Here is a 14,592-nt window from a genome sequence, read left to right as displayed (position 1 = left end):
ATGTGATTCTATTGATGGAATCATGCGCACAGATCTTGAGCAGATTTATATCCAAATTCGCTATTGCATACTAATGTGAACGAGAACATGAAGCATATATGACCTTTGTTCGCAAAGCAGGGTGTGAAAAATGATGTCGCCTGCACCCCCTTCCACTCTCTTGGTCTGGATTTTAAAATGTGTGTTTAATAGAGCTGATCCTGGAGCTGCAGAGCCCCAGCTAGCGTGGTCAATGGCCAGGGATGGTGGGAGTTGTAGTTTGGCAACAACTAGAAGGCACCAAGTGAAACTTACGCTATAGGACAACCTTCCCCAACCTAGTACCTCCAGATATTTTGGGCTACAAATCCCAGTAGCTTGAGCCACCATGTCCAAGAGTAAGGGTTGATGGGAATTGTAGATATATGTGTGCATGTGTGTGCTTATCTATCTGATAGGCACCAGGTTAGAAAGGCTGTCAAAAGAGAATGGGTATGGGGCAGGGTTTTTTTCCGTATGCAGACTACAACAGCATTACTCTGTTGAAAAGACAGAAGTCTTACATAGTTTACTAAAAACACAGGCAGGAAAGAAACCCCCAGTCTTACAGCTACTTAGCCACTGTTCACTATTTCTTGAATAAGTCTAAGGAAGATTCTCACCAAATATTGTTGAAATATTCATACATTTCCAAATTCAACTCTATTTCACGAGCTAATGCAATGCAATATATAGAAAAACTTTAAAAATCCACACTTCACAAGGTACTATTTTTCAGAGTCAAAGTAGGCTGGTTAGCTGGGGCACGCTGGCACAACCCAACATGCAAATCCTTTGTGAATCACCACTTTGCTATGGTGCTGGACAGTTCTGTGGTATAACGACAGACATGCCTAGACATGCACACTTGGCTTTTCGTACTGGAATCTTAAGCCATAGTTGTAAGAAACTAAGAAGTATTAGCAACAGTTCAATTTAGCCGTCAGTGGCAACATGCTAATAAAGAGAACGGAGTGTCCTGTGGCACCAAGACTGGTAAATGTATTGTTGATTTGTCTTTCATGGATTAGAACCCATTTTATCAGATGCAAAAGAGTTCACTTGAACAGCTTGTGCAGAATAAAATTGTCTTTAAAAAAATATTCAAAAGTTAGAATACAGTTACAATACAATACATTTTCAATTAATATATCCCCTCCCCTGTCTTATCTCATCACCTTCCCCCACTCTCCCTATTTTTACTATGACAGGCCAACACGGCTGTGCCTCTCGGGAGCAATTGTCATATAACGTTGATGTTATCGAGCTTTCACTCATTCCAATGGTGTTTGTGCAGTAGGCTTCTGGAAAAGCACTGGAGTCATGACTAACAACAAAATGAAATAATAATAGCCCCATAGTACATAAGGGTGTGGGATGTTAGCATCCAAAATGCCCATGACATGTAAAGGGTTAATTGTAAGAGCTGTAGAACTCTGTGATGTCATACGCTCTGTGGCAGTTATGGCAGTTGGTTCAGTTATGGCAGTTACTTGAACAGTCTTTAACTGTTACAGCAGCTATGCTATGTTGTGCTGCTTTCTGCCTCGGAGTAGAATAGTCTGTAACAGTTTATGCACCCTGTATTAGCAATTTAAGAAATATCCACCTGCACAGTATATTTAATCTGTATCTGCAACTACACTAAGTAAAAGTTATTCGTTCTTTAAAATTTAAGGGTCTTGTGTAGTTTTCACAGGAGGGAACAAATTAAAGGGTCAAACAACCCAGGGCTGTCTTCTGCAAAACTCTGCTAAATGTTCAATTCCCACAAAGGGGAGCTTAAATCATTGGGGCAGTTCAGACGTAACACATGCTTCCTCCTCTTCCGCTTGCTTCCTTGCTCCTGGCATTCCTCCTTTCCTGGTTTGATGCAAATCCTAGTTTGGCATTTCTTCTGAATCAGCAAACTATCGGTTTGCTTTAAATCAGCAAAGGAGTGAATGAACCAACATGCAGGAAGAAGTTCGTGTAAGTGGTTTAAGCTTTACTCTGTACTCACATCTTACCTTTGCAACTTTTATTGTCATCCATGAGTTCAAACCCATTATTACAAGCACAGCGATAGCTGCCAAGCGTGTTGTAACAGATATGTCTACAGCCACCATTTTGCTCGGCACATTCATTAATATCTGGAAATAAGAAAGAATAAATATTGGGTGTATTCACTTCGGTGCTGCAAACACAGTAGATGGCTGTTTTCAAACTTCACTGTCATGTGGGAAAGGGGGTTTTTCAGCAGAAAAGTTGGAGTGCATGAGAGGGGAGGGTAAACTTATCCCACCCCAGCTGTAGACACTCATCTCCAAAACTCACCCTGCACCATAGAAAAAAGCCTCCTTTTGGTGTCCATGAAAGGTTGTTTTCAAGCCCAATTTCTGTGCAGGGTAAGGAGAAGCCACGGGGACTGCATCTGTCACATGGGAGATGGATTCACTACCCCTGATTTACACCGACTGGCAGCAACTCTCAAGGATTTCAGAGTAGAGTCTTTTCCACCACTACCTACAGATGCTAGCACATTTCCAAGCATGATTCAAAGTGTAGGTGCTGACTTTTAAAGCCCTAAACAGCTTTGGCCCAGTATAGCTGAAGGAGCATTTCAACCCTCATCATTCAGCCTGGACACTGAGATTCAGCTCCGAGGGCCTTCTGGCAGTTCCCTCATTGCGAGAAGTGAGGTTACAGGGAGCTAGGCAAAGGGCCTTCTTGGTAGTGGCGCCCACTCTGTGGAACGCCCTCCCACCAGATGCCAAGGAAATTGACAACTGCACCTGACTTTTAGAAGACATCTGAAGGCAGCCCTGTTTAGGGAAACTTTAAATGTCTGGTGTTTTAGTATGTTTGATGTTTAAATTTGCTGAAAGCTGCCCAGAGTGGCTGGGGCAACCCAGTCAGGTGGGTAGCATATAAATAAATAAATTAGTAGTAGTAGTAGTACTGACCCTGGGAAGGTTTGCATGCAAAGCATCTGCACTGAGCTGCAACCATTCCCCATCTCATTATCCTCATCGTGAACACACAGCCACAAGCAGCACAAAACAAGACGTACCTTCATTGCATCTTTCTCCTCGCCAGCCTGGTCTGCAGCGGCAAAGGAATCCGCCTTTCAAGTCGTCACATGTTTTCGTACCGTCTTTATGACATGGACTAGGCAAACACTGATTTGGCAAATCTGGGGGTGGAGGGAAGGGTTGAAAACACACCACATAAAACTTTTACCCTGGAATCAAATTATTTAAGACAATATTGCTATTACCATTCAAACAAATTCTGGAGGTGGCAAATGCACTGTTTGCCTCTATAAACAAAAACTGATGGAGAAAGGAGGCAGTTATTAGCGTTGTTTTGTAAAGAAAGATGGCAACACTGCATTGCCACAAGACGCTGTTTTTTAGGCCAGAGGTTTTCAACCTTTTGGAGTCCGCGGTTCATTTGACCAACTGCATACTTTCTGCAGCACCCCTGTGGGGCTCAGGAGCCCAGTTATGTCACCGCTTGCCTGCAGAGCTGGCAGCCTCTCACCCTTTTTCAAACACCCTCCCTTGTGGAGGGTTTCCTCAGCCTCCTCTCCTCTCCTTGGGAGTCCTCCGGGCAGCTGCCGCCACTGCCCCGGTCTCTGAGCTGCCCTCCCTGCCCCACAGAGAGCTGCCTCCTAACACTGCCTTACAGGGGCTGGGAAGGAGATGCCCCCAGCCTTAGTGGCCCAGCGGAAAGTGGCCAGAGGTGAATGTGAGGCTAGTACCTTACTTTGGGAGGCAGCAATGGGCACTGCTGGGCCTGCATGGTGGAAAGGCTCCCTTTCAGGACTGGGCACTCAGCTCCCTGGCAGGCATTGCACACAGCAAGCACAAGAAAGACCCGCACAGTGCCTGCCTGCCTGGCCTCCTACTTGTCTGTCCATTCCCAAAAGCAAGGGCTGGCAGACTAGCTGGTTTGGCTCCCTCAACCACTTGCTTGCTTACTCCCAAGGCCACCTCAGCTCCTAGCAACCAGCACCCCCTGGCCAGTCCCAGAGGCACCATTCGCTTGGGAAGCTTGCAGCCAGGGCAGTTGCAACCAACAACTGTGCAAGCCTTTAGGAGGCAGAGACGCGAGAGGGCAACAGAGGAAGGAGGGAAGGAAGGAGGGGAAGAGAGTAGCCCATGGCACCCGTAACCATCTTTTAAGGCACCCCAGGGTGCCACGGCACACTGGTTGAAAACCACTGTTCTAGGCAATTTGCTCAATTACAGAAAAGTTAATACACTTGCCAAGCTAAATGAATTATTGTCTTGGAGAGCTCACTCTTTAAAGAAAAAATGTGGGAACCATTTACTTTGCCCATTCTGACTTGAAGTCATCATTCTGGAAGAAAAAACATTAACTGCAGAAACGGTATACAATTTATTATTAATAATTATATATGTTATGTCCTAAGCCTAACAAGACAGTGCTTCAGGAATTCTTCTTCTGGAGATAGTAACTTATCTTAAATTGCAGCAGAATGTTCTCTTGTAAGAAAGGGAGGAAAGAACGCTTAATTCTTAAGGAGTGGCATGTGACTATCCTCTGCCAGAGGGAAGCATACCTATAATATTCGCTAAAATCTTGAAAACCATAAACTGTACTGTTTGAAAACGTCTCCACAATAAGACTGTTAAACACTAAGACAAAAGAAGCCTTACTGAAAGGCAAAGACAATCCCCATCACAAAGTCTTCCAAGTATGTAACAGTAAGCAAGACCTTGAAGAAAGATATAGTTGGAGGCAGGATACAGGGGCACTCCCAAACCGCACATTTGAGCTTTCTCTAATGAAGCCTTCGTGAATAATCACAGTCTCTCTAATCAGTGGAATGCAACTCTGCAGCCACAGGTCTGCACTGTAATGCAGCAAATACCTGTATCATCAAGATGCAGACAAGACAGCAGAGCAGTGACATAACATGGTATTCAAATATTTCAGGTGAAATGTTGCTAATAGTGCTTACTTGTCTAAACCATTTGAGATATTCACAAAGTCATATTGAAAACGGCCAATGCAGCAAAACAGATCTCACAGACGCACACAAAAATCCTTTGGCTGCAGCAAAATTAAACCAAGCTAAGCTGCCACCTCCACTTTGCCAAGTCAGTACTCATTTGAAGAGTATTATGTTGTTTCCTGTTCAGTTGCACTTTAGTCTCCTCTTAAAGTAAGTATCCCACATAAATCAGAAAGCCAGGAGTTCTATACTATTCTATCTTCTATGTATCTCTATGGCACAGGCATAGCAAGGAACCCTAACTTTTCCTCTTGACTAATTATCATGCCTACCACCTCCCATAATTCATTTCAGGCATAAATCTTACCATGGGTGAGATCTGTGTGTCAGCTATACCAATGCTAAGAACAATAGGAGCAGAGGACAAGGGATTCTAATCATCCTTTTACTATGATGTCCACGCCAGTCCTCAGTCTGTCTCTTTTCCTTGTATAAATCTGTTAGCCAAGAATGCATGATGCGAGGTTTCTTGTTTGTACCCCGTGAACTCAATATGTTGCCTTAGGCAGGCTTGCTATCTCTCAGGCACAGCATAAGCATTTCTAAGTAAGAGGTTCCCTGCCAGGATCTGAGAGACAACAGATTGCCTTAGGCAACCTAGCGAGTTCATAGCTTTACATACCCAGCTTTACAGGTTGTTGTTAAGATAAATGTTATGTGAAGCATTTTTCACACACAGGAAAAACACTGCAACTGTTCTATTCTTCTTCCCTCTCGCTCAGCAGATGGCATTCTTTAAACCATGCTTTCCATTTCTCGGTCACCACTCCCATTCTTAGCCTCATTTCCAAACAATATATGCCCCTGTTGTTGTCCTCTGAACAGAGACATTTTTTGCACATGGGCAGTGTTTGAAACTCCCATTGTTCTAGGTGCATTTTGCGTCAGGGATTTCTGAGCTCTGGGTACAGTACTGCGCCTAAGATTTCAGATTAAAACTCCAGAGTGGAAGGAAGGAGGACCTTTTTCTGCCTCCCCACTTCCAGCTACTTTCTGAAGACTGTAGAAGAGACCCTCTGAAGAATATTAGGGGGGTGGGCAGGGAAAGGACTAGACCATGTGGTAAATGAACATAATATTTTCGCTGCAGTTCATTCATTTTCAGCTTCGTATTCTTGTTACAAACCCCCCCCCCCCCGTGCCTGGACAATCCGTTGCTGCACCCAAAAACTAGGTTTAAGGTGCCATTTAGCTCCTAGCTGTCATATCTCAGTTTCTAACACTGCACATAGCTAGTCAAAAAGTTAGCATGCTACAGGCCTTCCATATCCAATCATCTCACCTTTCTCTCACCTTCCAAAGGATTTCTTTCCACAATGCTTTGGATATCTTTGGTTTCACTGCTTCACTCTTACTTTCAACGGTGAAGGTGACCACCATATCAAGAGAGCTCACTCTCATTATCCCAGCCTCTCCAGCAATGTGTTTAATGCCCTTAGTACACACATGCAAGAAACTTCTGGTAGTGCTAACTAGGGCTGGCCGATGTTGGGTTTTCAACATCACAGTGTATCGCCAGCCAAAAGCTGCATTGGCCCCAGCCAGCGAGATGCTAGGTGAAACCACCTCAGCTCTCTTCGTGGGAGCTGAGGTGGTTTCACTCCAGCGCCTCATAGGCTGTGGCCAATACGGCTGGCCCCAGCCTGCTGCTCAACCAGGGGGTGGAAAGGCTCCTGGCCCCAGCTGAGCGAGCCCTGATGCCCCATGGCCAGGCTCCGCTGCAGGGCAGGAGAGCTCCTGCCCCCAATGGAGCCACCCCTGAGCACCCTGCCACTTGTGGTGGAGCAGCAAGGACCTTGGGACTCCTTGGCCAAGCTCCCTCTGCCTTCGCTGGCATGGGGAGCGGGCGACCTACCTTGCCCGCTTGCCCCCCACTCCCCGAAGATGGACCAAGCGGCAGTAGCCAAGCACCTCGCTGATTCAGCTTGATTCTCCCTCCGCCGGGGAAGAATATGATGGCATATCGCTGGTGAAAGCGCCACTGCTCGAGTCCCTCTGCCTCCAGCTCTCAACTAGTTTGTTTCTTCCTCAGTGCGCTGGAGGCAGAGGGACTCAAGAGCGGTGACAGTTTCACCAGCGATATACTGCTGAGTGAAGCTGTCATTGCGGTCTGCCCCGACATACCAGTCCTGGGCAATATATCAATATACATCAATATACCAATATATCACCCAGGCCTAGTGCTAACCACACCTTGAAATACTATGAAAGAATATTGGACCCTAGTACCAGCAATGGACAGTGGGGTGGGGTCATGTTGCTTTCCTGATCTCTGCTGCTGTTGTATATCACAATGGAAAGGCGGGAGGAGCAAGGCAACAGTGAGGTAAGTGCAGTGCAAACATGCCAGCATTCTAGCCAGCCCATTTGCACTGCACTGACCTCACTGCCACCTCATTGTTCCCCATCCCAATATGCAGCAATGCCCTGAACTGCAGGACGGCTCATGGGAGTGTTTGGGTGCAGGGATACCAAAGAAGGATGTCAAAAACATCAGAGTGATCAAGTTCTAGTGCTTTATTAAGAGAAAGGTGTAGACTTACAGCAAATCAGCCTGCCAAGTCTCCCAGCCTTTACAAACACGGGACGGATACTGCAGCAAGGAGATGGCTTGCCCGCACCCAAGCAAATGTTCAAACATTCTTTATACACAAAGCAGTGTGTGCCACTTTGGCCGGGACTCACCATCACTTCACCTGGCCAGATGAGAGCATAGGTGGCAAAGAGCCACATCTTACAGATAGCTCTCCTTTCTGGGCTCAGAGCCCAGCACCCCAAGCCCACAGATAAGGATAACATCAAAGCAAGCCAATTAGCTCATATCAAAGCAAGTGAATATAAGCATATATGACCTCATGGTTACAACTACTACCAGTTAATTGTGGGGTTATCTTGACTACCAAGATGGCACTAGCGGAGCTTCCGCAGCAGTTCACCTTTGGCTCAATACAAGCAGCAATTGCGTCAGGCAAATGGCGCAGCCCCCACCATGCCATCTGCCTAGCACACAAATAATTTGTTGATTTCTTTCATCACAATAGAAAAATAGAACCGAGTGTGTTCTATTTTTCCTTCCCATCTGAAGTATTAAGATGTATATATTTACAATGGTTGCCAACCTCTTCAATTAGAGCCAGGCACTCTGTCCCCCTAAGCACATTACACTGTCACAAGGAAAACACTCTAGCAAAAAAAAAATATTGCAGGTTGTAAAGATGGACAACAGTAGAAAACTGTCAGGAACCAAAAAGTTGTATTGAAAAATACGACTTTCAAGTCGTCTGGCCCCAAAATGGCAACTAGGCATTACGTTTTGGCGACTGTAACTCTGGTTAAAGGAGCCATTTGGCACCTAGCTTATATATCTGAGTTTCTAACACTAAGTAGGGGGTATGGTATGATTGTGATGGTATTTTTTTTTTTATGTAGAAGCTAACCACTTCTCATCACCTCCTCTTACTGTCCTCTCAGGCCCAAAAGCCCACCTGGCCACACATACAGTCTGGTTTCAGGTAGGCATAATAACCCAAGTCAACTCAGCTCTGCATCTGCCATATTACTCATCTACACTCTCCCCCTGGGCCCAATCCATGGTGGTAGATGGCAGTGGCAATGAATGGAGGAAGAGCTGTCACTGCTGCATATACTAAATGGTGGCCACAAAAAAACCTGCAGCTGGAACTTTGTAGCACAACCACACGACTGAGCACTGATAGCAGAGAGGCTCTAAAATCACTGCAAAAAGGGTTATTCTCCATTGAATAAAAAGGGTTTTGTAGGCAGCAATTGCTGAGATTTTGCATATTAATCCCAGAATTAAGTTACAGCCACATCTGTTAACTTTTAGGTGAATCTTTCACAATGTTAATGGGTTCTGATCTTGAAAGATAAAGTGAAGTGTAGGCTGCATGTCATTTAGTGAAAGACTCCCTACGTTTGACAGGATTACATGGCCTGTTTGACCAGACTGTAATAAGACACTTAGGCTACAATTCTATATATCAGGGATAGAAAACCTGTGTCCTACAGGCTGGTTCTGGCTTCTGAATATCCACAGAAATTTGGCAATTTAACTTTTTTAAAAATCTTGCTTTGCTTATTTTGTCTGGATGCCCTCCACTGTGATGCTGGAGGGCCCAACAGCACTCCAATAATCAGAAGCCTCTCCCTCAACTTACCTTGCAACAGTGCCTCATCTCCATCCAGTGTAATGCCATTGCAAGAAGGTCAGCGAGTCCCTTCCTGTTTCTTAAGCCCCAAGACCTTCTTGCAATGGCATTACACTGGATGGAGATGAGGCACCGTTGCAAGGTAAGGTGATATTTGAATCACTATGGACTCCATTCAGCAAAACAGTTGTGCTACAGTGCAAGCACTCTTGGCTGCACCATTGAACTTCCGCTTGTTGTCCTCCTCAGGTCCAGTGCTAAACTGTGCTGAACTGAAAAATCAGAACTTAGAGGTTACCCAATAGTTCCTCATACTTGGACCACAGAAGAATGGGGGAAGGAGATGGAGAGAGGGGTTTTTTGAGGGGTGGGAGGGAAGTTAGACTTATTCCTGTCACCTATGGCACAGTGTGGAATTTTGAAGCGCATGAACTTATCGTGACAGTCCCCATAGTCACCTCCCCAAAGAGACCTACACAGGTAGGTCTCTTGATCCATTCTATCTATATACTACAAAGCAGCAAAACATGGTTTTATACCCAACTGTTATAGAAAGGTAAAAAAAAGGTAAAGGACCCCCGGATGGTTAAGTCCAGTCAAAGGCGACTATGGGGTTGCGGCGCTCATCTTGCTTCAGGCCAAGGAAGCCGGCGTTTGTCCACAGACAGATTTCTGGGTCATGTGGCCAGCATGACTAAGCCGCTCCTGGTGCAACGGAACACCATGATGAGTGCCAAAGCGCATGGAAACACAGTTTACTTTCCCGCCACAGTGGCACCTATTTATCTACTTGCACTGGCATGCTTTCGAACTGCTAGGTTGACAGCAGCTGGGACAGAGCAATGGGAGCTCACTCCATCATGGGGATTCGAACCGCCAACCTTCTGATCAGCAAGCCCAAGAGAGGGTCAGTGGTTTAGACCACAGTGCCACCCGCGTTATAGCAAAGCGAGCTGGAAAAGCTGGTGCAGTGATTAACATGCTGTGGAAATTTTTGTTCACTGGGTAACACTGGGCCAGCTGATTCTAGCCTATCTCACAAAGGGATCACATGCAGGAAAGAGCCGTCGTCAAATCCTGGCAGATCTTACACAAGTGATGAAGCTTGCTCCAGCAGATGATGCCATCACTAATGACAAAAAAGTACCAGAGCTTCACTCCTCCATGTTCCTTCTCCACTATATCATTGCCCACCATAACCATATGAAACCATAACCATTATGAAACGCAAATACTGGCAATATTTTATCCAATGGAGCAAAGTAGAAGTCTGATGGGAAGAATTACAAGGAGCATTGGGCAATATTCACATGGACTTGACTTGCTCTTCATTTAAGCCTACAACCAACAATACTGTATTCTTTTAGTAACATAGAAATATGAAAAATACTTACTATGCACACATGTATGAAAATTTGGATTTCTTGTATATGGTGACCCATACCTCTTAATACATCCTGAAGAACAAAAACAAACATTATCACTAAGCAAGTTGGCATATTAACTAACTTCTGATTTCCTGGTATTCTACTCAGCATGTTTGCTTGTTTATTCTATTTAGACTACAACTGCCTTATTAGAAAAAAACACAATTCAAATGCTATGAATGTTATTAATTTTGTCAAAATATATTGTTGCTTTGAAATGCAGATATCGCAAGGGTGCTATTAGGACCTGTGATTAATTTAGTTTGGGGGGAGGGGGAATCTGAAGAATTTACTCAAGACAGAATATAGTTTTCTCAAGATTCTAGTGTTTACATGTTCAACACAAATTTAATAGTGTAATAGTCGGATTTTGAAGGGTCACAATTCTCTGAATAATAGCCAGTCATTATAACTGTATTTCTTTGTAATTGTATGCAAATAAAATGTGCCTCTTTTTGATGTGAGATGATAAAGAGATGTGCTCTGTTACACGGCACATTTTGGGACAGATATTAACTGTGTCTAGAAAGTGACAATAAAATAGTACGAAGCAAAGGGTATCACTGCAACTCACCCAAATATCCCGGGTAAAAATAATCCTGTTGGAAAGAAAGAAGGGGAAGGGGGAGACATGATTATTATAGATTTGGTCTACAATTGAATTCATATTAAAATAAGCTCCTGACAGTTTGATAGCTGAGCAATGTGGTCTTAAGGGAGGTCATAAGGTATGAGCTTTGCAACAGTTTTTTTAGATCAGCAGAAGCAAGATTTTCCCAGAAGCCACCATTTCTTCTTGTTTCTCGAGCCGCTGCCTCAAACCACCTGATGGGCAGATAGGCTGGCTGGTAACACTGCCATTTTGGGTGGCTTACCCATTAGCAGATCTGCTGGCTCAGAGGGTTCTAGCTGCCCACTTGAAAACTGAATCTTTCCCAGCAGCTCTTGCAAACTTGCTTGAAGAGCCAAATTCTCCTTCAACACTTGAAATGTAGCTCTCCCAAGCAGTGGTGTTGTGAAGGAGGAACAAGGGAAAATACAGTCCCAGGTCTTTTTCCACAGAAGGAGCGAGGACATTTATTTTTGAGAGCACCAAAGCAATATACCTGAGAGAGGAGCAACCCTCTTTGCCCTCATAACAAGCCTATGGGGCTTTGCCAGTTTATTCTACAAGTCAGCCTGTCCTAATGATTTGGGTATCATACTATGTGCTGCAGTGCTTCTCTTGAGTGGCAAGTATATATGTTTATATATAGATATAGATCAGGCTTCCTCAACCTTGGCCCTCCAGATGTTTTTGGCCTACAACTCCCATGATCCCTAGCTAGCAGGACCAGTGGTCAGGCATGATGGGAACTGTAGTCTCAAAACATCTGGAGGGCTGAGGTTGAGGAAGCCTGATATAGATACACACACACACACACACACACACACACAGCTGCTTGCATTCTTGTTCACTTCTGTTGAGCATGGCTATGAGCTCGCCTTGGGAACATGGCTATGGGGACTGTCAGTATGCTAATCTGCACTTAAAATTACCACTGCACCACTGAGCCCCAGCTCCGCAACACAAATCTACCAGATAGGGGAGGCACCATTTCAATTAAGAGGCAGGAACTCTCCCTGCCAACAAATCTGAACATCACAAGAAAAGTGAGCTCTTCTTTTTAAAAAGACAGTTAAAAGCCTTGCAACAAACAACCATACAAAAACACAATTTTTTACACACAAGAAAACAATGGTAATAAAAAATCAGTTGCATAGAACAATGAATTACAAGTGTTAGGCAGTGATGGTGGTGTATTCACAGAATCATGTAGCATTGGAAGGAACCATGAGGGGCATCTAGTCCAACCCCTGCAATGCTGGAATCTTTCATCCAACATGGGGCTTGAACCCACAACCCTAAGGTGCTCTATCGAATGAGCTATACTATAAGGGCTGAAATTTTCTTGCAGTCATTTCAAGCAGGTCTCTCCAAAGCCTTCCATGATCCCCCAACTGGATGTATGCAATAAAGCTATGCTATGTACCATAAAACGAGTCAACGTTTGTTAGTTCTCTGGACCCTTTCAGTTTGTACAACAGTTCTTTAGCTGAAGCAAGTGTCCCAACCCATTCACACCAGGATTTAGTGACAATCTTTTCAAATCCCTCCAAACACTTAGTAGTTTCCAGTGTCTCCGTCACGAGGAGATACCGGTACTTATTTTGCAAGTTCTCAATTATGCCCTCAAAGACACCCAATTAATCTACAGGTGAAACAACTACTACTGCCTGCCTGCATCAAACTTTGGAGTGGAGCATCGAACATAAACTTCCAATCAAGGTTTGTTACCAACACTATAAACTGTTCTCATGATATATTCCAGGAAAAGAAGCTGGTGCAAAAATCAGTGCACCTTAAGAGTCAAAGGCCAAGTAAGTAGCAACTGGCCTAGCTTTTAAAGGAATTTAAGATCTGGAAACAGTTACTGTACCCTGACAGATACTTGCTCACCTTAGCTTTCACCTCTCATTTCCAATAGATGGGAGAGATTAAGAGGATGAGACCAGAATTGAAACAGTTGCAACAGCCATATGCAGTGCTTTTACTAGCATATGACACCAAAAGCAAACAAAATGATTGTAGAATCATAATTGTAGAGTTGGAAGGGACCCCGCAATGGTGGAATCCTGCCCATAGTCACCCAGGGTGGGCTTGAACCACCAACCCTCTGGTTAACAGCAATACAAGTTGCCCCACTGCACAACAGAAATAAAATCATATGCTTGAGACTTTTAGCTCCCAGTGGATATTAAGCAGCTGTTGTGGGGCATGAGGAGGAATTCAAGGAAAAGAATGGAAGATTTTTGCATAGATAAAAGCGCATGGTAGGTAGGAAGGAGTGATGAATAACAAGAGTGCCAAAAGTGCAGTGTTACACAAATTGTAAGCACTTCTGCAGAGTTATGGAGGCTGAGGAGGGCTTTTAAGGCCAAGATAATGAAAGAATGCACCAAGATGCCCACAACAAAACTATTGGTACTTATGTTTCTGATGCTTGAATATTTCTAATTTTGTTAAGCAGCTTAAACTTCCATCCCCAGCCCATTTAATCCAGAACTGTTCTATGGGAGAGAGTCAAATGGGCTGCTCAGAAGGCATTCATCTGTGACTTTAAATATCTGCAAAGCCCAAAGAGTTTCGTTTACTCTTGAGAAAAACAAAAAACGAGAACAAGAGCTGAGCTGGAAATAGCCTTTTCCTGCACATGACATTTCTATTTATTCGGGCTTCCGAAACTCTGTAGATTGGTATTTCTGTTCAGCTTATACCAAAAGGATTAATCTGACAGGAAGAGCAAATTGCATCCTATAGAGGAAAAAGTCAGCTGAGGTTAAGGTGGCGGCATCATTCAGAAAACAAAGGTGAGCTTGCCCTATAGAGGCACCAGACTATTTTCTCTGATGTCTGGAATGAGACTGGGCAGCAACATTTAGAAGAAATGCGATGACTTAAAACTTGAAAAGTATTATACATCTTTTTCTGGCCCAAGTCCTTAGAAGCAGTCACTTTAACTAGAACTCTATTTCCATCTTTGTACAGTGATGATCTCAAAATAACAAAAACAACAACTAATAGAATCTTCAGGTTACAGACGCTTCAGGTTACAGACTCCGCTAACGCAGAAATAGTACCTCGGGTTAAGAACTTTGCTTCAGGATGAGAACAGAAATCGCATGGGGGTGGCACAGCAGCAGCGGGAGGCCCCATCAGGTTAAGAATGGACCTCCAGAATGAATTAAGTTCTTAACCCGAGGTACCACTGTAATAAATATCAAACCACACTCTACATAAAACATGAAGACTGGTTTTAAGAATGTTTTGAAAAAAGTGGCGCTTCCCAACTTCAAACTCCTGATAAACAATCAGCTACATCAGGCTCATTTACCACAGCATGAGTTGAAC

General features: G+C 44.1%; 1 protein-coding gene across 2 annotated transcripts in view; it reads right to left on the bottom strand.

Moving 5' to 3' along the window:
* Nucleotides 1-14,592, bottom strand: part of GAS6 (growth arrest specific 6) — a 45,731-nt gene that overhangs the window by 16,855 nt on the left and 14,284 nt on the right. The window contains exons 3-6 of one of the 2 annotated variants that reach the window (XM_081858171.1): nt 11,215-11,239; nt 10,608-10,670; nt 3,071-3,193; nt 2,028-2,150 (exon numbers count right to left, since the gene is read on the bottom strand). In XM_081858171.1, coding sequence (XP_081714297.1) covers nt 2,028-2,150; nt 3,071-3,193; nt 10,608-10,670; nt 11,215-11,239 — 334 coding nt within the window. Of the gene's footprint in view, nt 1-1,196; nt 1,409-2,027; nt 2,151-3,070; nt 3,194-10,607; nt 10,671-11,214; nt 11,240-14,592 lie in introns of those variants that run through there. The other variant, XM_081858170.1, reaches the window with a different exon arrangement.

Source organism: Podarcis erhardii (assembly GCF_964252035.2).
Source record: "Podarcis erhardii genome assembly, chromosome: 4".
Lineage (NCBI taxonomy): Eukaryota > Metazoa > Chordata > Lepidosauria > Squamata > Lacertidae > Podarcis > Podarcis erhardii.
This window is presented reverse-complemented; position numbering and strand designations above follow the sequence as displayed.